Source organism: Phyllostomus hastatus, unplaced genomic scaffold (assembly GCF_019186645.2).
Source record: "Phyllostomus hastatus isolate PE091 unplaced genomic scaffold, TTU_PhHast_1.1 phas_scaffold_93, whole genome shotgun sequence".
Taxonomy (NCBI): domain Eukaryota; kingdom Metazoa; phylum Chordata; class Mammalia; order Chiroptera; family Phyllostomidae; genus Phyllostomus; species Phyllostomus hastatus.
The window spans coordinates 45,592,285-45,618,798 of NW_025334042.1; the positions used below are offsets into that span (position 1 = coordinate 45,592,285).

At 38.2% G+C, this 26,514-nt stretch overlaps 1 protein-coding gene across 1 annotated transcript in view; it reads left to right on the forward strand.

Annotated features, from left to right (window-relative positions):
* DUSP16 (dual specificity phosphatase 16) overlaps positions 1 to 26,514 on the forward strand; it is a 77,908-nt gene that overhangs the window by 14,676 nt on the left and 36,718 nt on the right. The window contains exon 3 of the mRNA XM_045829430.1: positions 25,204 to 25,796. Coding sequence (XP_045685386.1) covers positions 25,569 to 25,796 — 228 coding nt within the window. The 5' untranslated portion in view covers positions 25,204 to 25,568. The remainder of the gene's footprint in view (positions 1 to 25,203; positions 25,797 to 26,514) is intronic.

Sequence of the window (26,514 nt, forward strand, 5' to 3'; positions counted from 1 at the left end):
TTTTTAAGACATGCAATACCTGACTATTTAGTCAGGGGTACTAACCAGTCTTTTTCCTTAGATTGTCAAATAAAAAAATGACAATGGCCAATGTAACAGTAGCTGTCCAGTGTGAACAAATCAAAATTATACCTATTTTTTGTCATATTTTTGGCTGCAGAATTTTAGTTATTAGTTTATGTGTGCCATGAGATGAAAAAGATTGAAAATCACTGGTATAGAAGGTTAAAGCCAGAAATAGATTTTGGCTTTGTGGCAGTTCCTCATATTCTGCCCCAAATTTCCATTAAAAATAGAAAACTAGTTGCATTTTATTTTAATAGAGGATCATATACATATGTGTAATAATCAAAATACCCTTAGTATTATACAGTGTTCTGAGAAAATGCCCCTTGTCCCAACAGAGGAGGCATTTTAAACACTGTTGTTAAAAACTTGGCAGAACATCCCCCTTTGGCCTTTGTTCTTATTTGTTAATAGTGTTCGCACTGCATATTTGCCTTAGATAAAATTAAAGGACAACTAAAGGAAAATGATTGCCTTCATGTACTATAGCAACTAAACTTTATTTGAATGAGGCAGAACCTTTGATGTTTCAGGTGCTTGAAAATGGGATTCTACTTGTGTTACAGAGACCGCAGTGATCTGGTTCCTCACGTAGAATCCTGTCAAGATTGTATGAATTTAGGTACACAGTGAATTGAAACTCATATTCCCATTTTAACAAGTTACAAAGCAATTACACTACTTACAAAAGAGGTTGTAAAAACATTGACCTGAAAAGGGTTACCCTTCTATTTATCAAAAATCTTACAGAAGGATCCCACTGTATTTCATTTGTGGTTTGTCAGCATTAGGCGATCCTAGGGATAAACATTATTAACTATGGCACTTAGGGGCCAAAAAACATCTGCAGTTTGGGGTGTATTTTTAAGAATAAAATGCATGTATGTGTATGTGTTTAACAGCTTCTTTAAACAGCTTAAGGGCAAGTGTCTAATTTTATTACCTAAGAATATCCAAATATCAGAAGCTTTTCTTCTACTGAAACCCCTTTAAGCATGTAACTAAAACAATTGTTTTCATTTTTCATTATGTGAATGACTAAGAGCCTTGTTAATGTAAATATTCAGGAAGCTTGATTTTATAGCTTCTTGATTTTATAGCCAACAATAAAAATTATGTACAGCGGAAAACCCCTTCTTTTCTTGTCTGTAGTCCCAACTGAAAGACAGACTCAAGTGTTTTTTTCTGGCCAATGAATGACCTGTGACGCAGGATCGTAGATGCTGCCAGTGGCTATCTCGTTACAGAATGTAATTGATGTGATATCACTTTAGAGAGATATAGTATTGGGATGGGGGAATTTCCAAGTGCCAAGTGTTGGGTAGTATGGGAACCATTTGCTAGGAAAAAGTTATTTTATACAAATTTTAAGTAAAAGTTATTGTGAAATCAGTAGAGATTTTTGTTAAAGAAATGACCTTAATTCATTCCTTAAAATTCCTTAAAATAAGCACTTTGGTTTCTATGTCTAGTAAGCTTTTTTCTGAAACAAAGATTCATTCTTTTCCCCAGTGGTCATCAGCACGTCATTGTAATGAGCATGAACAAATATTTACTGAGTGACTTCTAAGAGTGAGGTGTTAGAAGGGATGCAAAGAAGTAAAGCATCACCATCTTGGTCATCAAGGAGTTTATTATTGCCAGCATTTCTTTATTGGTTTAAACAAGTTACCATGAAAGTCTCCTTATTCTTTACCCTCAGGGTTCTTCAGCTGGGGGTCCAACACACCATTCCCCACTCTTGTAGGCTGAGAGAGAAAGTCACAGTCAGAAGCAGAGGTCAGTCCACCCAAAACCCTCTCCTGGCCGTTTTACCTCTCTCTTATGACTGCAGACTTGCACTGCTTACTCAAGAGCAAGCAGTGTGCTCACTGGCTGCTTCTGCCGGGTAGTTTGGGAGGAGGAAGGCAGTGTGCTCAAGCAGCTCTTGGCTCTTTTTAGAGTATGAAAGGTTGGGAGGGACACAGCAAGAAAAAGTAACAGCCCTATTGCTGTTTTCTTTCTTCTTTTTTTTTATTGAGGTAAAAACAAAATTTACCATTTTAATCATTTTTAAGTGTACAGTTCAGCAGTGTTAGCTATATTCATGTTGTTGTGAAACTGCTTTTTTGAACTTTTCATCTTACAAATCTGAAGCTCCAGATGCATTACAAAACAAATCCCCTTTTCTCCCTTTCTCCCCAGCCCCTGTTAACGACCATTCTACATTATTTTCTATGAATTTGACTGTTTCAGCTACCTTATGTAAGTGGAATCATGTAAGTGTCTTTTTGTGATCCATTTACTTAGTATAATGTCCTCAGGGTTCATCCATGTTATGTCATCTGACAGGAATTTTTAAGCTGAATAATTGAATCATTGTATATATGATCACATTTTGTTTATTCATCTGTCAATAGACATTTGGGTTGCTTTTGGCTGTTGTGGATAATACTGCTATGGACATGGATGTACATATATCTCTGGGAGACCCTGCTTCCAGTTCTTCTGGGCATACATTCAGAAGTGGAATAACTGGATTATATGGTAGTTCTACTTTTAATTTTTGAGGAATTGCCATACTATTTTGCATAGCGGTTACACCATTTTGTAATCCCACCAAAAGAGCACAAAGGTTCCAATTTTTCCACATCATTCCCAACATTTATTGTTTTCTAAGTTGTGTTTTATTTGTTTGCTTTTAATAATAGCCATTCTAACAGGTATGGGGTGATATGTTATTGTGGTTTTGATTTGCATTTCTCTGATGATTAGTGGCACTGAGCCTCTTTTCATTACTTGGCTAATCATTTATATATCATCTTTGGAGAAATGTCTACTTAAGTTCTTTGCCCATTTTTTAATTGGGCTATTTGATTTTTCTTTTTTATTGAGTAGTAAGATGCCATTTTCTTTTAAAAATATGAATAGCACCTTAGAACTAGTCACAGATTGGGTTTGCTGTAGTGCAGGGCTGAAAAACAGAGTGAGTGGATATGCTAACTGCAGAGTAGCCTCTCCCATCTCTGCATTACCAGTGAAGCTTGCTTAGTTGAGAACTTTGTACTCCAAAGAGGGTAAAACAACTGTGGGACATTTACATAATGGAATACTACTCGGCCATAAAAAAGAAGAAAATTTTGCCCTTTGTGACAGCATGGATGGACCTAGAGAACGTTATGCTAAGTGGAATAAAATACCACATGATCTCACTCATATGTGGAATCCAATGAACAAACTGAACTAACAAGCAAAATAGAGACAGGCTCAGACAGAGAGCAGGCTGACAACTCTGGGTGGGGGAATTAGGGGGTGGAGGGATTGAGCAAAAAGGAAAAAAGACTCATGGACATGGACAACAATGCGGTGATTCCTGGGGGGAGGGGAGGTATAAGGGGGTTGAATAGTAATGGAAAAAATACAATAACAATAAATTTAAAAACATTAAGAAAACAGAATTGGAGGCCTCAGATTCATACTCCTCTTCCTCATTACCTGCAAAATCAGGAGGGTGGACAAGACAATACCCGAGGTATCTTGCAGAACAAAAATTCCGGGTTTTGAGAGTATTATCTTTTACTAACTGACTTCTAGCATCTAAAATTTCTTTGGAACTTTGGTGGTATCTGTTCCCTAGACTGAGAAATCTTTGTATGGCTAGTATGAAGCACTCCACCGAAGGTCTTGGACCTTTAGTTTTCTGACTTTTTACTCTTACTCATTTTTTCCTTGGTATTGCTTCAAATCCTGGGCTGAAATGTTAATTCTTTAACGGCTGCTATACACAGTCTTTCATTGGGCATGCCATGGAGAGGTAGAGCTTGCACTTTGCCCTGGAGCTATAACAACAGTTGTTATATCTTCTTACAGTCATGAGGAAATAGAAGCCAAAGTTCATTGGATAGTGTATTTGTTGTTTTAAATACGTAGAGCAGACAGAATAACCAATTCAAATTCAGTGTGTTTTCATCTCTGTAAAATCAGCTATATTTTTGTTTTAAATGCCAGCTTTAAACATTACCCTGAAACAGACTCACAGATACAAAGAACAAACTGATGGTTGCCAGATAGGAGGGGGATTGGTGAGGGGACTGGGTGAAAAAGGTGAAGGGAGTAAAAAGTAAAAATTGGTAGTTACAAATTAGTCACAGGTATGTAAAGTGCAGCATAGAGAATATATTATAGTAAATAATATTGTAATAACTATGTATGGTGCCAGCTGGGTACTAGAATTATTGGTGGGGCATCACTTCATAAATTATGTTAAGTGTCTAATCACTCTGCTGTCTACCTGACACTGCTATAAAATAATATTGACTGTCAGCTGTAATTGACAAAAACATATTACTGAACTGATCTGTTTATTCCTTGTCCGTGACTTTCATAGTGGTACGTATCACAGCAATTAAAGGAAAGAAGTGTGATTGTGGTGGTTGAGGTTGAAGGGTACTGTGGACTCTGCTGTGATATACTTAGAATTACTGTTAGGTTCCGTTAGGTTGATACTTTAATTTTTTTGCGTCTTACAGATTCTATCTGTCAGGTAACCAGTCTTTAAGGGAACTTAGCTTAGTTATATGGAATTTAATGTTATTGCCATATGGTGCTATGATTAAAATGCTCTAATGCTAACAGTACTCTATGAGGTAATACGGTAAACAAGCCAAATATGGTAAACCAAATAGGAATGGAGGAGGAATATGCATGGTGACTCAGTAAATGAGTTATTGGAAATTTCTGCAGGAGAACCCAATATATCTAGTCTTGTATTGTCTTTGTGCTTGACTGTGGCATCTACATTGCTTTCTGGCCTGTTGCTAGCATTGGAACATTACCAAATACTAAACACTTTTGCCAAAATACTAAATATAGCTGGGTGTGTGAGCGAGGAGGTCATGCAGGGGACTAAGGCAACTTTACAGAGCTGTATTGTAGGAAGTTCCACAATGTTCGGGGCCACTCTAGGTCATTCTTAACCTGGATTATACAGTCAAGTCAAGGATTGAAATGCATTTGGTAACTTTATGACGATTGCATTGCAAAAGATTAGGCTCTGAGGGGGCTTCTCATCACCATCCCTCTGATCATAGGTTTGTAATTTAACTATGAAAAAAATACAACCACCAGAACACTGGTAAAATGAAAAGGTAAAACTAACATATGGTCAATTACAACTATAGGCCAGAATTCATTAATGTCATTTTTCTGAATCAGGTGTTAAGATTCCCTGCCATATGATAGCATTTCAGAAGTATATAATACATAAAACAATCAGATGTTTTAATTATTTTCCTTTTATTTATGTTGCATGGGAAATGTCTTATTTCAATAATATAATTTCATTTGTGGTTTCTAAAAGTATATAGTGTTACTGTTATTACAACATCAATCATCATTTGTAGTAGAAGTTCTTTTTCCTTTGGATGCTTCAAAATCCATACATTAAACTTTAGAGTGGTATGTGAGGCTCTAGGACTGTGCCTTGGTCACTGTGTCTCTGATGTGCTTTGTACTTGGTGGGGAAAGATCTGTCAGGAATTATGACTGAAGTGATCACAGAATTCTGGCTAGAGGGTAGCTTTTAGGATATCATTAGACTTCATTTATCCATGTACCTTCTTATCTATTATTACAGTAACTTAAGATTTGCCTATAATTTATACAATAATAAGTAGGCTTTTCTAATTAAATAGGGCATATATGTATAAAAATATTTTGATAGTATTAAAAAACCAGTTAATATAATTCACTGTAAAAACAACTGCAAGAAAGTAGAAAAACCATCTGACTATCTCAATGGATTCAGACAAAGCAGTTCTTAAAATCTAGTATCTGTTTATGACAAATAACTCCTAACAAATAAAACTAGGGACTTCCCAAATCTGATACCAAGATCTGGTGAGGATGCAGATCAAATGGAGCTGTCATATGTTGCTGATGGGAATGCACAATGGTGTAACTACTTTTGAAAACTGTTTGGCAGTCTCATAAATATAAACGTACCTTTACCACATGACTCATCAGTCCTACTGCTCTTAGGTATTTACTTAAGAATAATGGAACCTTATGTTCACACAGAAAACCTGTACTTGGATGTTTATGCAGCTTTATTTATACTCACCAAAAACCAGAAAGAACTCAAATGTCCCACAATGGTGAATGAATATACAAGCTGCGGTACATCTCCACAAACTATTGATGCGTGCAGCAATGTGGATGCATCCTGAAACATTTTGAGTGAAAGAATCTGCTCTCAAAAGGCTATGCAGTATGTGATTCAGTTTAAGTCATATTCTAGAAAGGCAAACTGCAGGTATGGAGAACAGGTCAGCGCTTGCCAGGGTCTGAGGGTGGGGACAAGGTGTTGATTACAAAGGAGTGGCATGAGGGAATTTTTTGGCGTTATTGAGAACTTTACACCAAAAAACATAAATTTACACCAAAAAGCTTTATATAAATTAAAAATAATACTTTTTAAAAAGTAAGTTTAGTAATATTCCTAGATACCAGGTCAATATAAAAAATCTGTATTTCTGTATAACAGTAATAACCAGAAAATGAAATTTTAAGATGACATAATATCATCAAAAAAATATCAATACCTAAGACACAACCTAATGAAAGATGTCCAAAACCATTACGGAGCTGATTCCAAAATTTATATGGAAATACACATGGTAAGAATATCTAAGGTAAGAATATTGAAGAAAAACAGACTTGCAGGATTTACACAGTTAGGCATGCAGTACAGGATAAACAGATTGATGGAATTGATAGAGACCAGAAACAGACCTGTAAATAATTACAAAAATTGATAAATCTAAGTATATATATTTGTGTGTGTGTATACACACACACATACACACAATTTATGATTAAGATGGCATTCATTATACAGCAGTGTGGAAAGAAAAATCTTTTTTTAATCTTTATTGTATTTAGTCCCCTTATATTCCCCTCTCCCCAGCAATCACCACACTGTTGATCCTAGGTCAGTTGCCTATCCATATTTTTAAAAAACTTGATTTTGACCCTATCTCTTATCATACACACACAAAAATTCCAGGTGAAGTGTAGATTTAAATATAGAAGGTTTAAAAAGCTTTTAGAGGCTCACAACACATTAGTCATCAAATAAAACCATATGAACTGCCACTGCACATGGACCAGAAAAGCTAGCATTTTAAAACAAATACAATTTAAAAACTTGAAAAGATCAAGTGTTGCAAGGTTGTAGAGCAACTAGAAGTCTAAATACTGATGGTGGAATTGTAAATTGATACTTTGGAAAATGGGTAGTACAATATTATGTTAAAGCTCTAATACTCATCATGCCTCTGACCCAGCAGATCCACCTCTAGGTGTGTACCTAACAGAAAGGTGTACTTACATTCGCCAAATGACGTGTATAAGAATGTTCACAGCACAATTCATAGCAACTCCAGACGAGAGACAGCCCAAAGGGTTCCTTAGTAGGAGAATGGATAAATACATTGCCTGTCGTATTTTCAATGAAATACTGTATAGTAGTGAACTGTTGCTAATCACAACAACATGAGCTCAAATATTATGTTGGGCAAAAGAGTTCAGGCACAGAAGAGTTCAAAAAAAACAGGCAAGACTAATCTGCAATGCAAAGTCCTTTAGGGAGGAAGGCGGGTTAGTTGATGGGATGGTATATGAGGCTGGCGTCTGGAGTCTTCTATTTCCTGATTGGGTGGTACTTATATGAATATGTTAAATTTGTAAAAGTTCTTTGGACTGTATAGTCATGCTGTGTATGCTTTTTGGTATATATGTTTATAATTGAATTTTTAAAAGTTAAAAGAAATTTTTAGAGTTAACCATAGGAGTGATTGGTATCCAAGATTGTATTAGTTGTTTTTTTTTTCTCATTAGAAAAGTTCATAGTATCAATGTTGTAAGAAAGCAAATTACTTGTATCTACAAATACAAATAACTAGCTCCATAAATAAATATAGAGAACAGGCTTAAATTCTTTCCTAACTAAATCAAGACGTTCCCAGGCTTCTTGAATTTTTTATTGCTTTTGTTACTAGGGGTAAACCCATTCTTCCTGTATCCTGCTTTCATTTTGTTTTTTTCCCTTAACAAAAGAACATATTTTTGGAAACCATTCTATATCAGTGCATATAGACAGAATCTTTCTTTTTAGATAGTCATGTGGTCATATTGGTTATACATTTAGTCTATATCTCATTCATTGACATTGAAATTGTTTCTGTTTCTGACTCTACAATTAAAATGTTTCAGTGAATAATATTTCACATATAATATACTTGAGCAAGTATTTATATAGGATAAATGATTGGAAGTAGAATTTTTATTTTTATTTATTTATTTTTTGAGTTGGAATAAGAGATCACTATCTTTATTGTCCTCATTTGAAATAACATTCTTTTATTTCATTTTCAAATAACATCAGAGTTACATGAGACCAATCATTGGTTAGGACTTTTCTATTTTATTTAGCTTTGATTTACATCAGCACTTTTCAGCTTGGCAGCTGCTTCCACAGGCAGCCATCTCCTGGTACCTCCAGGGGACTGATACCTGGGTCCCAGCCCCCAGAATTGAATGAATTTTTTTTTTTTAGAGAGGGGGAGGGAGGGAGAAAGAGAGGGAGAGAAACATCAGTGTGTGGTTACCTTTCATGCACCCCGCACTGGGGACCCAGCTGCAACCCAGGCATGTTCACTGACTAGGAATCGAACTGGTGACCCTTTGGTTCGCCAGCTGGAGCTTAATCCACTGAGCCACACACCAGCCAGGGCTGATTCATTGAGTCTTATGTGTGGCCAAATTTTTAGATTTTATTTAAAATTTTTTTTTGTCTAGAAATAATTTTAAAATCACAGAAAAAATATCATTGTCTACTGTTAACATTTGCTTCTTTTTCTTTATCACTTGCTCTCTTGTTGCATGATGTATTTTTCCAATTGAGAATAAGTTGCACTCATGAGGCCCAAGCACTTCAGTGAGTCTGCAAAGAACAGGGACATTGCTGCCCATAGTAGAGCTGTCACTGATTTAATACCACTGTCCAGTCCACCCCTTGTATTCTCATCTTCTCAGTTGATCCAACAAGATTCTTCATAGCATTTTCCCCTCTAGTACGGGATCCAGTTTGAGGATCAAATGCTGCATTCACTTGTCATGTATCTTTTTAGTTTTCTTTACATTGCTAGTTTCTTGGCTTTTCTTTATAGTTTTTTTTTTTTTTTTTGAGTAAAAACTATTTGGGATACAACTTAAATACCATAAAATTTTGTGAATTGAGATATAATTCACAATTATTTTAAAGTTTACTGATCTGTGGTTTTTTGTTTATCTGCAGAACTGTGCAATTATCACCACTGTCGAAATCCAGAACATTTCTGTCATTTCCAGAGCAAACCCTATATACATTAGCAGTCACTCCCCAACTGTCCTCACTCTTCCCCACAGCCTCTGGCAACCACTAATCTACTTTCTGTGTGTATAGATTGGCCTGTCCTGGGTATTTCATATATATGAGTTCATATGCTATGTGGCCTTTTGTGTGTATCTTCTTTTACTTAGCATAATGTTTTCAAAGTTTAGGGATGTTGTAGTAGGTGTCAATATTCATTCCTTTTTAATGCAGAATAATATTTCATTTTGTGGATAAATACCACATTTTGCATATCCATCCATCAGTGGGTAGCCTTTTGGACCATTATAAACAATGCTGCTATGAACATTCTTATTTAAGCATTTGTGTGTCCATGTTTTCAGTACTCTCATATCTAAAATCCTAGCTCACTGTGTCTCACTATAGCGCTCTGCAGAACTTTCTTGTCCATTGTTTCCTGTGGGGTCTGTAGTGGATCATTAGTTGTCAGAAACAATTGGCAGACATGGACCAGGCAGTTTAGTCACTCCGAAGTGGTCTGTAGACTAAAGAGGTTGAGGACCGTGGGTCAAGAGCCTGACTTCTCTGTAACAATTATTATAGATTGTCCATCTCCTAATAGTTCATGCTTTTTGCCTACCTTACTGGGCCTTCCAATAAAATGGACTAATTTTACTAAGGGTTCCTCTCGTTTTTCCTGCTTAGCTTTGTGGATGATGCTGTTGAGCAGAAATAATGTCAGTATCGTCTTGTCAGATAGCTGTCTTGTGTTTGTGTTTGTGTTTGTGTTTGTGTTTGTGTTTGTGTTTGTGTTGGAGGAGAGGACTGTGTATACCTGCAGTCTGAAGGAAGATGAACTGTCTTCCCCACCCTGCTTTCCCTCTGCTAAATCAGTGCCACAGTGAAAATCAGCAACCTACCTGTCTCTTGAAGATGAACCTGTTTCCTGGCAGGAAGCCCCCAGCCGTCAGGGAACAGCTGAAAAAAGGTTGCCTTCAGAATCCGAGGGAGAGTTTGGTGGCTAGAGATGTCCTCACTCCTTCACACTTCTCTTGGCCAGAGGTTGCTTGTGAATACAAAGAGATTGTGTAGCAGCACCCTAAAGAGTTGGGGTAGTAGGGCACTCCGAGGAAATAAATGTTGGTGAGATTTCTCACTTCTTTCTTGTTGACTTCCAGACATCACCACTAGAAATTCTTTACCTTTCTCACTCTTGGGTCACTTATATACTAGGCTGTGTAGGTATGTGTGTATAAGTTTTATTTCTACAATACCATCTTAAATTGTGTCCTCCAAAGGTGACTGAGCAAAAAGTGTTGCACAACAAAATAGATGTTCAAAAACTGTTGTGTATGTGAGTGAGCCACAAGTTAGACCCTCTATTCCAGGGAGACTGTCCAATGAGCATTTTCTAGTCATGTTTCTCTTGTATGTCAGTCAGGTATATTATTGAATAAAAACTGACTCTGGTTGAATGCCACATTTTTAAAAAAAAAGTAATTGCAGGTACAACCTTGAGAAGGGTGAGGAGGATGTCCTTTATTTAATGTAATATAGAATGTTTGGCTGGAGGCCCAAATCTTGGTTTCCGTCAGCAGCTTATTAAATGCAGTTTTACAGGACTGGATTAGAGGGAGGAATTACGAAAGGTTGCCTGCCGGTAGTGACGGGGAATTCCTGTGTGGAGATGTTTAACTTGCATTCATACACAGGTGAACACTGAGCTCTGTCTTGTCTCCTGCTAACCTTTAAAAATCTTTTCTTAACACATCTACACCTTAAAAATGATGGAGAAAGATTAGAAGCTGGATTGCTTCAACTGTAAATTCTTTTACTGAGCCGGAACGAGGCTCCATGCCCCAGCACATCCTCGTGCTCTTTCGGTGGTCCTCGCAAGTCAATTGTTGTGCTCCTTCATTATTCTCAGAATTAAAGAATTTGTGACGTTGGGAATTGGATCTATTACCCGACCATGTATTCAGGACCCCAGACTTCCAGCAGATATTGTAAAACCCACACCTCAAAATATAGGTCAGATGAATTACAGTATTGTGTGTGTCACCAAATTTCTGCTTTCCTTCTTCCTCTTAAATTTTGCCTTCCAAGTGGCCCATGCTTTGTGACCCTTTCCTTGGGAGGAGGTAAAGAATCCATCTCTACCTGTTTGTGTAAAAAGACTGATGCCTGAGCCCCAGACCCCAGAGATTCTGACTGACTTGCTTGAGGTACATCAGAGTAGCTACGAGTTTCCCAGGTGATTTTTAATTTGCAGTCAAAGTTCAGCACTGTTGCATTAGCCAACATCTCCTCCATTAATTCTGGATCAAGTTACTTTCTGTTTAGCAAATGTTGTAATTCACGAAGTACTATCCTTCTGCACACTATTCTCACAGCAAAAGAGCTTCTGGTTCCAAGGTTCCTTATTTTTCATGAGTGTTCTGTGCGAAATTGTTGTCTCAGCGTTTTGTCCTTTCTTTCATACATTTGTCTGTAACTTCATGGCAGGCTGGCATTTGGTGAGACCACCTCTCTTCACAGCCACTCATGTAGAGTGCTTAAAAGGGTATGTTTTTTCTTACTTTTTGAAATCTCTTGCTTTCTGTGCCTTTCACAAGTCTATTAAAATTTGCAGAATATTTGGTAAGCCCTATAGGGTTGTGGAAAGCACTGTTCTGTAGAAGCTGTAGTTTCTGTTCCACCATCAATGAATTGTGTAACTTTGGGTCAATACGTAACATTTTGTAAAAGGGTTATTATTAACCTACCAGAAGGCATGCATTAGACTAAATGGAAATCCTGTTTCAGCGATAAGATTTAAGTTTTTCTCTGGCTGACCTCCCATTCCTCCCATTATTGGCAATAACCAACTTCATTATTTTCAGTTCAATGACAGCTTTTGCACCTTTATGTCCTCCATGTGAGAGAGACTGAAAAATCAACAGGTTGTGAGGACTTATTGATGATAAACATTGAAAAAAACAGGTGTGTTTTTCACACTTGCCTGATCCTAAGAACCTCCTGGGCATTTGTTAAAAATGCATATTCACAGTCTACACTACAGACCCCAAGTCAGGCTCCAGGGGAGGGGCCTGGGTAATCATTTAAAAAAATATTTAATTAAAGTATATTTAAAATTTTTAAAATTAAATTTAAAATATGGCTGCAAATTTTTTTTTCAGCAGAAGGAAGTTTGCATTGAATGTTACTCTGTGTCTGAAATAACCCAGACCAGATGGAATAAGTGACTTACTGCCTAACTACTTAGAGGCTTGTTACTCAGATGTCACTTTTTGATGGGATTTTCACTGGTTATCTTATTGAAAATTATAAATTCCCCTCCCCTACGTACATCGGTGTACTGCTGCCTTTATTCTTTACGTGTTCCTTTCATTTGAATCTTTTAAAATGAGAATATATTCCAGAAATTACTTTACTGAAAATACTAAGATACAAAATTGGGACATTAAATGCCATGCTAAAATTGGAGTAAAAAGAATAGAATAGAAAAAATTTTAATTTGGACTGACATTGGTTGATTGGGCTATATAAATTTCAATTCCATAATATATCATCTGTATATTGCATCGTGTGCTCATCATTCACAGTCTAGTCTCCTTTGGTCACTGTGTATTTGATCCCCTTTACCTTCTTCATCTTCCCTCATCCGATGCTCTGATAGCCATCATACTATTTTCTGTGTCTGCAAATTTGTTTTGTTTGTTCATTTGTTGCTTTCTGTTACACATCCCACATGTGAGTGAAACTATATGATTCTTGCCCTTTTCTGTCTGACTGACTTCTCTTGGCACAATACTCTTAAGATCCATCCATGTTGTCACAAATGGCAGTATTTCATTCTTTCTCATGGCTGAGTAGTGTTCCATTTTATCACATTTGTTCATCAGAATTTTTAAATGATTCTTGTGATTAGACAAAAGTGGGAAGCTGCTCATAGGAAACTGAATGTAGTTGGTTTTCAGTAAATGAACACATGCCTATTCCACTAACTCATTTAATTTTTCTTCCTGGAGTTTTACAGATTAGCTATGGTCTAAAACCCCAGAATTCAGAAGAAAAAAACACTATTTGCAAGAGCAAAAAACTGAACATTTACTGTATTATATGTAGAGGGCCTTTTAGTCTCTGATATTTACTGCCTTGTGGAGCTTAATGTATCGATAGCAACTGTTAATGGTTTGGGTTTTTTTTAACCTATTTGACAATCTCTGCAGTGTGATAAAAGAGTAGAGCTTTGTAAAATAAACATTATTCTTAGGGTCTGTGCCATGGACTACATTTTAGATGAGATGGCGAAATTAGATGTTTTGGTATTTAAGTCATTGAGTTTCTTAATAGACAATGCTGTGTCCTTGCTTTATACTGAATTTCACTTGTGGCAGACTTAGTGTATTTGTAATGATTTTGTTTTAAATTTTAATTTGAAATATGGTCTTTGATACTGAAGGTTACATTTGGAAAAGGAACATTGCCTTGCGCTATATCATATATACTTATATTGCTTTGTATGGGATATATATATAATGCCTTGGAGCCTGGCTGTCATGGGGATATGTAATTATATTTTTAAAATCACTTTAATTATGCCCTGGCTGGCGTAGCTCAGTGGATTGAGCGCGGGCTGGGAACCAAAGTGTCCCAGGTTCGACTCCCAGCCAGGGTACATGCCTGGGTTGCAGGCCATAACCCCCAGCAACCGCACATTGATGTTTCTCTCTCTCTCTCTCTCTCTCTATCTCTCTATATATCTCTATCTCTATCTCTATCTCTATCTCTCTCCCTTCCCTCTCTAAAAATAAATAAATAAAATCTTTAAAAAAAAATCACTTTAATTTTTTCATGCTACTAAGTCATTGTTGAATGAATCTGAGATTCTGTATTAAAACTTACTTGGGTTGATGATCATACAAAATATTTTTTTACTTAGCTCATGCGGAGAATAGGACTCAGTATTTCAACTTCCAAATCTTCTTTCTTCCTCTGAATGATGTGAGCATGACTTGAGTTGTGATGAGTTGTGACCGATTAAAAATATGTATATTTATTTCCTGTTGCAAGTGATTTACGTTTATAATGAAAAATTTGGAAATTACTGAAGACTGTGAGAAAGTCTCCCATAATGCCAACATTGAGTCCATCTGTTTACATTCTACTTTCTTTAACTTTGGCCTTTTCATATGCCTAATTCTCCTGGTTTTATAAACAGTGATCTGCCTACTACAACTTGAACCTGTACATACTGCTCATTTTGCTTGATACTGGTCTATTTGAAGCAGGGACAGAATAGAGTACTGAGATATTTTCAGATGCTTTATGGTGGAATAATTTAATAATGTAGTTGAAATAGCCATTTTCATGGGCACATTCAGGCAGGAAGTCAGTTATTTAGTAAGGGTATATTTTGTGCCAGGAACACTGCCTTGGATTTCGACCATCACCAGTCTCTTGGGTCTTTCTTTTCCTGTCTGATTTTGTCGTCACCATTCTAGGCAGAGCCATCCTTGGAATACTAAAGCTGTGTGGTTGTAACTAGTCAGTCTCCTTCCATTTTTTCCTCATTTCAGTCAGTAGAAAGTTATGAGTGAAGCTCTTGCAGTGATTTTTCAATATTTTGTTCAGAAAGCACACAGTGGCTCGGGCAGCTTTAGGCTTTCAGGAAACCTCACTAGAGTATTCTGTTTCTCGCTGATAGAATCTGTGCTCCAGCCAGGAAAATCTGTACAGCCGTCCTCCTACCTTAGCTCATGCACTTTCCTTGTCTGGAATTTTGTTCCCTCTTCTCTGTGGCAGCTCATGTCCCTGTTTTCTTTCAAACTCTAGGACGCCTTTCTCTTCAACTTGCTGTACATCTGCTGGCATATTATCTCTCTATATTTTTCCAAATGTCATTGCTCAGCTACTTAATATTAGGGATCTTCTATCTCTTCTGTTTTTCCCCACAGGGTCCTGTATTGGTTTAAAAACCTATGTTGATTTAACTTAAACCAATACGGGCACTGACATTTTTCAGGGTGGGAAACAGAGGCTGTGATAGGAAGGTGTTCACTGCTGTGTGTGGCTTGCCCAGACCTGACTGACATCACGCTGGAATTTGTAGAGGGAGCAGAATGTGATACCATCCAAAGTGACAGAATAACCTCTTAAAAAAGAAAAATAACCCCAAACAAATAACAAATAGAAACACCATTTTCACAAACTTTCATTGTAGAGCAAGTGTTTTGTGGGGAATCTCATTTTTTTGGACTAAGGTATTTATTTTATTCTGTGGGTTGTGAGCCATGACTATTTATTTTACTATTCAAATTGTGTGGGATGTCCTTTATAAAAAACATAGCCAGTAGAGTTCCTAGGAGCTGAGATAAGGGGCCTGTAATTATTTAGTGTTCCACTCTGCCCTTTCTTATTTCTCTTTGAAGATCCTCTGGATGGGGTTTTGCTCAAAGGGGAAGAGAACTGACGGCTCACCCCATGTTGGGTGGCGGGGCAGGCCAGGCAGGGAAGCTCCTGGCCGGGGTGTCAATTGGACTGTAGGTGAAAGATAGCTTTGTCCACACGTGTAGAGGTTGCTTTCTGCTTTAGGAACCTGGGTAGTAGATTATAAAAGAAATCAGATCTTGTTAGTTTTCTTATATCTAGTGTGAAAACATAATTTGTGCCGTGCTCTGAGAGTTTAGATAGAAGGTTAACCTCTAGTCTCTAGATCATCAGGGCATTTGAAGGCTATTGAACATGTGAGATACTGAATGAATCATATCTACTCAGTATAACTGTGGATGAAATAGGAAATTGGAAAAAATTTTACCTCTATCCTCCAAAATAAAAGTTTTTATTTTACCCTAACAAGTAATCAGAAGATTTTAAAGGTTGATAAGACACCTGAATCCATAGATGACGATCTTCAAAACCATCCAGGGCAGTTAGGATTACTCATTATAATAGTGTGACATTAGGGCCTCAGCAGCCCCCCCAAAACAGACAAACAAACAAACAGAAAATGGATTAAGGATGATAGCTTAACTGTAGAAAGGAGACTTCCCTCTAATCATGAAGAGAGAAATGAAGATGATACGAAAGGGAGGGGGAGAGACAGGGAGTCAGCAAAGCCTCTGAGAACATATACGGGCACAGAAACTGCAGTTACATGATGTGATGGAGCCAAACTGGAGGGAAAAGACAGGAGGTGAAAAGGACAAAGTGGAAAAGAATTGGATGAGGACAGGGAACGTCTGGCTCTCGGCGTTGGGCTGCTCTGCAGATCTTGGAGTGCATGCTGCCCTGTGTGCTGTGATTCTCCCGCCCAGGTCCTGGCCTTGTCATCTGCTTTGCCCTGTAGTGGTGGCTTCCGGATATTAACTGCACCCCCCTCCCCTCCCCCACCATCAGGACCCCTGAAGGAGGGGCAGATGTAGCAACTTAAATTAGCACAGCCTTAGGAACCTAGAGTGAGCGGGGATGCTGCAGCCCCCTGGCCTTCCTCCCCTTTTTTCTTCCTTACCTGGGAGAGTAACAGGTTCCAGGGGAGACTTCTATAGAGAAGTGGAAGTTCTTGCCTCAGAGCCAACCTTGGAAATTCACCGCAAGAGAAATGATCTGGCACGGTGGCCATACATTTGTGGAGCCGTTGCCCAGGAATCACCCATTTAGTTTGTGTGCTGTAGGGTATAAACTCTTAACTCCTTAACGTGACTTCTTAATGATCAAGTCAGCCCTGCTACTCAGACCCTGGCAGGACACCCTTACTGAGTCAGCCCCAAAGTGCACCAACAGCGTTGTTGTGTTTTTGGTGAAATAATCCTCAAATGTTAAGTGATTGCAGGATTCCTCCTTCTGCAGGTGAAAAAAAAATAGGCTTAGGAATGTCAAGTGACTCTTGATAGGACACATTAGCATCTTTGAAGAAGAGCTGAAGTTAGGAACAAAGTCTCCTGAGTCTTGGTACAGTTTTTTGGTTTTTTTTTTAAACAGTGCACCATACAGCCTCAGTGTTTCTAAGTTCCTGGGATTAGTTTTGGTGTCAAGGGTCAAAGAAACTGAGCAGGCCCAGGATGGCGGTACAAAGCTTGTGGTGGGGTTTTGTGACTGTTGGGTTTTGTAGCTCCTGCTTTTACTGTTAGTGGAGCTGAGCAAGGGGCCTGCAGCTACCCTTGGGCCTGGCTGGTGTCCCATTTTTGAGGCCCCAGAGTTATTTTTAGCCTCAGGGCCTTGGAAGCAGGTGTGGTCCAGGCTTGAAGGCCACGCCTGGAATGTGTTCAACTCTTGTTGTGCACGTCTGTTTGGGAGCTGAGAATAGTGACGAGGCCACTCTATACAGGACTTTGTCAAAAGAATCTGCTTTTGCAGCGAGAGGAAGGAAAGTCACACTATGTTTCATTTGTAGTCTTTAAACAGGTTTACTTTGGAAACTTTATCAAATGAAATACATTTTAAGAGTTAGGGAATATATTAATTTTGAAAAGAAAACTAGCTATAAATCCTTTGTATATAGAAGAAACTCTGTATTATGAGTCATACCCCACTGACCTGTTTTAAAAGCCCACGTATATAAGTCACAAGTGTGTGATTTAAAATTTAATTTTTCTTGTTCCACCCCCACAAACATTATTGTTATGGAGAGTAATTCTTTCAAGTTTTTTTGTGAAGCAGAAATTCAGCTTTTGCCTTGAGGGTAAACATAAATTTTCCTCTATTGTATTTGTTCATTTTCTTACCTCACCCAAATCCACACCTTTGTTAACAGCATTGGTGAGGAGGAATGCAAGCAGGACTTCTGCAGATCTAGGACCTGGTGCTGGGGTGCGTCGTGCCCTTTTCCTGAATTTTTTTTCACTTTCCAAGATTGTGGAAAAGAATATAACAGTATTTTTAATTGCCCAAGCAGAACTATTACGTGTGTTTGAGGTCCTACTTTACCTACTGTTCTGTAACCTGATTTTATTTTCTTAATATATCATGACCATCTTTCATTGTCAAAAACTATGCTTTTGCACCATCCTTTTAAAATGTTGCATGATACTATGTCATAGGATTTTTCATAATTTATAACTTACTTATCCATTTCCCTTCTCTTGCTCATGCTCTTCCCTTTTCCAATATTTTTAACATGCGTTTTAACTGAAAGGTGAGACAGTGCCTTGTAAGTCACTTTGCAAGTATTCTTGTAAGCCATTTTGACATCATTACCTGCAGAAGAATGTAGTTTGGCATTCTAGTTTTGCTTATTTTAGTATTAAGAGATTTAAAGTAGGAAAAATTCTGGAATATTATTATTATAAAACTTGGGCTCAAGTGGAGATGGTGGGAGAGTTTGGTGTTGATGATTTTTTATTGTGTCTCTTGCTTGTTCCTAGAGCCTTCTGATCTTCGTTGGAAAAATTAAATTACAGCCTCTCTTCCCATTAGACTGTGTTCTAAATTGTCCAGATATTTACCCTGGTCATAATATCTTTAATAATTGAGCTCTTTGTCAGGAAACTACACCTTATCTTTCATGCAGTGGAATTTTGTTGTTTCGGAGGTGGGGCGGGATGAGGATTATAAACTCACATTAGTGTTAACCAGCTGCTTAAAATACAGTGACCTAACTTAGCAAGTCCTCGTGATATTTGATACACCTGAGACGGAGAGCTCCTCGAAAGCATTTTTCATTATTTTAATGGAATGATCCTTTAAACTAACTACTTCCTTGTTATATAGATCTGTTCAAGTATTTATCTTGTTTAACATGTCTTTGATATTTTCCTGTATTCTGCGCTATAAAACCAAGATTCTCTTATTAGGTACAAAATGTTCATGGAATTGGAAGGATTGTATTAAATTAACAGTAGTTTAATCTTTCTTATTACAGAATTTCCTCTCATTTCTTTGGCAAATAATGCACTAATACAGGAATCAAAGTTTCTCTGTTTGTAGTTTTATGGAAGAAATAGTACTAAACTTTCTTGTATGTGTATTATAAAAGTTTAAGTACCTGGAAATGCTTTATAGATATAGCCATAGTTCTGAAGAAAAACTGAACACCTGCCACATCTTTTATGGCCATTTGCCCAATTCAGCATTACCTTGGCCAATATACACATTGGCCTCAAGCATTTGACAGAGACAGAGAGCTGCAGTCTCCAGGCATCCAAGCAGCTCACTCACCTCCCCCGTGATCTTGACTTAACCATTAGAGTAAGGCCTTCTCTGACTAAATTTTAACCACCTATCCCAGCTCTTCCTTCCCTGCTTTACTTTTTCTCCATAGTACTTACCGTCTGTCATAACAACGTTCTGCTTTTGTTGGTGGTTTTTAATATGTGTCTCCCGTCACTAAATTAAGAACCAGGAGGACAGGAATTTTTGCTCACTTCAGTTTTGCAGCATTCCCTGCTGCAGTTCCTGACCCTTGTTAGGTGCCCAGGAACTATTAGTTGGCTGAACTTGTTACAGTAGGCCTGGCAGATGCCGAAGAAAACCAGGATGCACAAATTAGTTTCCATTTGACCTCTTTTCGGTTTGTTCTGAAGCTCTCCTCTTCAGCCTCTAGAACATCTTTATTATAAACATCCTTCCAAAACATTTCTCCTTAACTCTCAGATTAAGCCAACCCCCTGTCACATTTTCTCTTGCCCAGGGACTCCATCCAGGACCTTCCATTCCCACTCCCTCAGTACCTCCACCCTTATCTCTGCGCCCCTCTTCTAGTAGGGAGAGTCCTTAGTTCTCAGGCAGGATTCCAGGAGGAAGCACTCAATGGAGAGAGGTACGTGGTGGAGCCTTAGGGGTGGCGAGGGCTTTGTCTAGGACACATGGTTTGGTGGAAGGAAGAGGAGAGCTCAGGTGGATCAGGGATGGGGACACTGGTGCAACAGGTGTGCATAAACAGGAGGCAGTGCTAAGGAGGAATGATGGAGGCTCCACCTGAGCCCATCAGTCCCACGAATGCCTTAGCAGAAACTTTGTGAAGACTTCTCCCAAACCTGGACTCTGTCTGGGCTGGACTGTGTCTGCAACAAAGGCATTACATTCAGCCTTTGAAGGATGGCAGCTCTTCCAGCCTTTATCTGTGGATCCTTGAGATGTATGTAAACAACCCAAGCCTCTGATTGGAGTGAGTTCTTTCAACGTGCTATTAAGTAGTGAGAGGTGGCTGGATTTTACAGTGCTAACAAGTGTTGTTCTATGTCTAGTACTTTCTAAACAGTTGTGCTTCAGGCACTCTGTCCAGTTATTACCACCGCTTGTCAGAATATGTGTCCTCTAGTTTGGGCTAAGAAAATATAGTCAAGACATTAATAAACAACTAAAAAAACATATGAAGATCATAAAGCCTTCTTGCCATTGGGTTGTTTTGTTTGTTCTTTGTTTTGATACTAAATATATTTTACCAAATACCAGACATCAGAATTTATGTCAGGGTTAACCCACAGCATATGAGGCAGAGTTGCTGTAGTCAGTGTAGAGCGATGATGGTCCACAGGCAAGGTGCTCTGCTTGCTTCCAGGCATCATAACCTGCTTTTTCCTCTTGTGATTTGTTCGATTTTTCTATTATTGAAAGTCTGCTTAAGGTTCCATTGAAAGGTTGTTTGGTGTATCTTGTTGCCTATTTCTTCAGTTTTATTGAAGGAAAAAAAAATTTAAGACTAGCCTGTAGTTTAATAAAAGTAAACTTCTCACCTGATTATATCCTTTCCATAAATTCTCTGAGAATTTGAACTTGAGCTCAAGCCCAACCAAATAAGGCTCAGTTGTTCTCCTCGCTGAACAGGCCTTTTAAGCACCCCATAACTGTAGGATCCTTTTCCTTTTGAGAATTTCTCTGTAAAGAGGAAGTTTTTAAAATGGAAATGTGCCTCTCTGAGGGGTAACCCCTGCCTTCTCATGGATCCCACTTTTTAGACCAGTGGGCGTGTTCATGAGCTTTGTCCCTGACCCTGCCTGCTGTAGGCCTTGATGTGGGCCTTGGGAGCGGAAATGTTGGGGCAGCAGTGCCTGGTGTTGACAGAAAATAACCCACGGGTAGATGTGGAAACAGTGTGAGAAGGGTTCTCACTTTTTTTTTTTTAATATGCCTAGTGTCAGTATGCCTGACTTAGAAGCCAGGATTGTGTCTGGTAAGCTGAACAAACTAATGCCTCATCTGAGAAGGGGAGAGAGATGCTTAATAGAATCATTTAAAAAGGACCTTAATCTTTTTAGAATTTTCTGGTTGGGCACCAGCTTTAAAGGCTGCAAGTACTGAACAAAATCAAAAGAAAACATTTTTTGTCTTAGCTAGTTACTCTAATGGCAAGTATTGGTTTTTATACAGTTAGACTTTATATTGTTAATAAAACAGACTCCACAAGTTTGCTTTATCATTAAAATAATCTTGACTTATGGTTCTCTGACATAACTAATTTAGTAGTATACTTTATTTCACTGATATTCTATTTTTTATTATCCTCACTCAAGGACATGCTTATTGATTTTAGAGAGAATGGGAAAGGAAGGAGAGAGAGAGGGAGAGGAAAGTAATATTGATGTGAGAGAGAAACATCGATCGGTGGCCTCTTGCATGTGCCCCAATCGGGGACTGAACCTGCAACCCAGGCATGTGCCCAGTTTGGGACTTGAACCCACAACCTTTCAGGTTACGATTGGAATACACTGAGCCACACCAGCCAGGGCTTCATTGACAGTCTTGCAAAGTTGGGTACAGAGTGAATTTCAATAAATAAAACTCTACTGATTTCCATTATAAAGTCATAGATACATTTCTGTAGGTAACCAAATGGAATTTAACGCATGAAATAAATGACAGAAAAACTTTAAAAATTGTATATTAAAAGGGAAGGTTCTTATACAACTGATGTTAATATTAAATGTTGTAAAATATGAAATATAAATTGCTTGCTGAAATGTGGGCTATATCTAAATTGGCATTTCTTTAGGGGACTTGCCCATTGTGTTCCCTGGCTTGTATAGTCATTTTGTTATACTAACATGTTGTCTCAGCCTGTCTCTAAACCTTCCTAGATAAAGTCTTTAAAAACCTTTATTTCTGGAAGTGGGATACTTTGCAAATATTTGTTTAGTGGCCTTGGTTAAGGTTACTGGTGTTGAGTTTGATAAATACTAGTTTATTGACTTTTATTTTAGAGAAATAGAAAGCTTTATTGTATGTATAGAAAAGGGTTATTTATGGTAGTTGTCTTCTGAAAGGAGATAACAGCAAAAGTGCCTCTCACGTAATCGAGTTCGGAAAAGTCGGACATTGGGCATAAAGGCGTGATAGGAGGGCCCCAGCTGGCCTGGGGACAAGGTAAGAGGGGTGTAACTTAATCTTCATTTCACTTCCACTCTTTTACTTCAATTACATTTTCATATTAGGGTCACGTTTACCAGACCTTCGCTTGGTCAAGGAAAGGGTCTTTCTGTATCTGGAACTACTGACTCCGTTTCTCTGGGTAGTATTGACCATTTTCTGCCCGGTAAGATGGTTTGTCCTAGCCAATCTTTGGTGTCAGTGGTTTGGGCTCATGAGACTTGGCTAAAGGGAAGCAAAGATGAGAACTTGTAATTCGCCTTTTGCATGTTTGCTGTCATCTCCCTCCCTTTGTCCATTGATCTGCTAACCCAGATAACTGCTTTGTCCCATCCGGATTTTATCATTGCCAGGAGCCAATCAGACTTGGAGACTCGGTGCCATTGTTGGAGTCAGCTTGCTCTTGTTCTCGGATTTCCACTTTCTGTGTCACCCGGGCACTCTCATGGACAAGTCACGTCATTCTTTCTCAGTTCAGTTTCATTATGGGATGAGCACTTAGGGAAAACAGGGTCACCCAGTAGGAGGAGCCCTGGTTGGGGAATCAGACAATCTGAGTACAGGACCTTGCATTGCTGCGAACTGTGTCACTGAGCCGTCAGGACTTGATTCAGTGCTATAGCCTTGGCAGATGCTATGAAAGGGTATTAGTTGATTGGCCAGGACGAATTTTGTGCTCTAGTTTCTTCATTTGAAGGCAGAGATGACTTTTGTACCTCATTGCCATTAAGCTATACTAAAAATAAATACATTAATATAATGAAGACAAGAAATGGACTGATAAGGTAGTCTCTGGAGCTGATTTGTAACAGGTCAGGGTGGATGCAATGATTTCTCAGGTGCCTTCTCACTTTGTGTGCCTGGCTTTGTATAAGGGGCACAGCTTGGTTGAAGCTGGTCTGTAGGAGGGTGGAATTGCTTCTGTTTTCATCTGCCGAGTGGTGTCTTTTAGATTCCAGATGCAGGGCAGCTCTGTTCACCATTTTCCTGCTTTTCTCTGTATAATCTGTAGTTGCTTTTTCACTTACTTTAGAAAACTTAGATAATTTTGTCTTCAAAACAGAGTTTGTGAGGAGACAGGGTAACATTATATCCACATTTTCCAGATGAGGAAACTGTGGTTCAGAGATTATGTGATCTGTCCAGAATTACATAACATGTAAGTGCAGGGCCACTTCTCTCTACATCCTGCTGCCTCTTCTCTGTGCTTCCCTTTCTAATTTGTAGGTCTGAACTTCAGAAGCAGGGGCTCAGAGATGTTTGGGGGCTCTACAATTCTGGTCTGAAATCACTTAATCAAATATTTATTCAGTATCTTAAACTGTTTTTGGAACAAGGAGGATTATATTTAGAAAAGTGTCAACTGAGTGTCTTAGGTGCAAAACACTGTGGAGGTGGGAACTGTGATACAAAACCTCTGCCATCAAGTACGTTACCCTCTAGAAGTTGAGTGCCCATGGATGTTTCGTTTTATGTAGCAGAGAATTTCACATAAGCAGAGACGGACCAGGGGAGATAGGAATCTGAAAATGTTGAAGGTCAGGATGAGGTCCAAGCTATGGGCACAGAACTCCAACTAGTATTAGGAAATGGTCGATGATAGGAGTTTGGTAAGAACAGGAAGCATTGGGTCTAGTATGAAGGGCTCTCTGTGTGTAGGTTGCAGTCCTAGGTTAAGGTATGAGATTTTCTAAGGAGGGAGTCAGTGATTCTCTTAAGAATGAGGCACAAGAAAGTGAGGGGTGAGCCTGTGGAGAGTCAGGGAACTCTGAGGGGGGTGAACTTTGGGGGACTGGCCAGGGTTATAGCTGAAACTATTTTGGGTGGAGCCGGGTACATCACAGGTGCCCATCAGTTAGCTCAGCAGTTGGTATGACAAGAGTATTACTCACTTTTCTGCCTTTCTTCTCCCTGAGGGCACTTTAAAGGGATGTGTGCTGTTTGCACCATGGAGTGTGTGTGTGTGCGCGCTCTCATACCATTATAGTAATTCTCAAGCCATTAGAAAAGGGGTTTTTTGTTGTTGTTCTGAAAATAGGGGATTGCTGCCCTGGTCCTAGGCTATTGTTCTTTGTGTTATTTGCAAGAAATAAGCAAAGAAAATGAAGGGTACCCATTTGGAATAATAACACTTCAAGCAGCTTTATATAGCTCTTTTAATTTCATGCTATAACTCATTTAGTTCTGGGTCCATGGTGATTATAATTCATGAATATATCTTGTTTTGTCTTCTTTGTATTTTTATATTTTTGAGGTAAAACTGAATTATCATTAGCATGCTTTTCTGAAGCCATACCCAATTGTCCTTTTTGTTTGTTTGTTCAAATGAAACAGTGCATCAAGTATGGAATTAGATTAATGGAGTAAATATTATGAATCATACACTCTCTCTAATCCGACGCGCTTTCTTTTTTTGACCCCATGTTTTGTTTTCTGTCTGTCTTTCTCTCTTCATGTAGGCTTTTCAGTCCAGTGTCAAGCTGTTGCAGCGAGGGAGCAAAGGTAAAGAATGATGTAATGCACTGGCTGCCCCAAAGCATCTTTTGTTGTGGAATGGTTATTCCAGTCATCTCTTTATGAATCAACTGTGAGGGGCTGCTTTGTGGAAGGAGTCCTTTGCAAGAGCACATCAACGGGAAGAGAAAGAGACATTCACTTGGAGGGCTCTTGCTGAAAATGGGTTTAACTCTCCTTTTGCCAGTCACCACCAGCCTGACCTCATACATTTCTAGTACAATGGAGTGGCTGAGCCTTTGAGCACACCACCATTACATCATCGTGGCAAATTAAAGAAGGAGGTGGGAAAAGAGGACTTATTGTTGTCATGGCCCATGAGATGATTGGGACTCAAATTGTTACTGAGAGGTTGGTGGCTCTGCTGGAAAGTGGAACGGAAAAAGTGCTGCTAATTGATAGCCGGCCATTTGTGGAATACAATACATCCCACATTTTGGAAGCCATTAATATCAACTGCTCCAAGCTTATGAAGCGAAGGTTGCAACAGGACAAAGTGTTAATTACAGAACTCATCCAGCATTCAGCTAAACATAAGGTAAGTGCTTTCCATTTTCCTTTTTATAATAAATGGATATGCTGAATGGGGAATAATTTTAAATGAAGCCTCCTTTTTAAGGGGTGAAAATAATTCGAGGAAGTTTGGTTTTTAAACTTTGGTACCTTATGATAACTCAAAAGAATTATTAACCATATTGTCACATTTAAGACTACACATCTAGACTATACAAAGAGGCTAACTTGTTTTACTTTGGTTAGGTGCTATTTTTCCATTAATGGATTGCTAAAATTGTTTTATTAATTTAAACACTAATACAAAGTTATAATTAATTGTATTAATAATTGCTTTATTGGTTATTATGTATCAATATAAAATATTGTATGTATTGATAATCTATTAATACATTGTTTTATATAATCTACAAATTTATTGAAAGGAAATCATTCTTTTCAATTGTCTTGGAAATACAGTAGAAATAATTACATTAGAAAGTGCTTTTGATATGTAGGAATGTAAGGTGACATTGGTTAAGACTTAAGGATGTTATCTTTGAGGATTTATTTCTAGGATACCAAAATGTCATCTTTGTGACATAAATAATAGGTAAGACTATTATTTATTTTCTTCAGGAATAAAAATGAGTTTATATTTTAATTTTATTAACTGATTTCTTCATTGTTATAGAGAAGCCATTTTTAAATGGGTGTTTATTTCAAGGATTGTTATGTTTATTTTGCTTACTATTTTGTTTTTA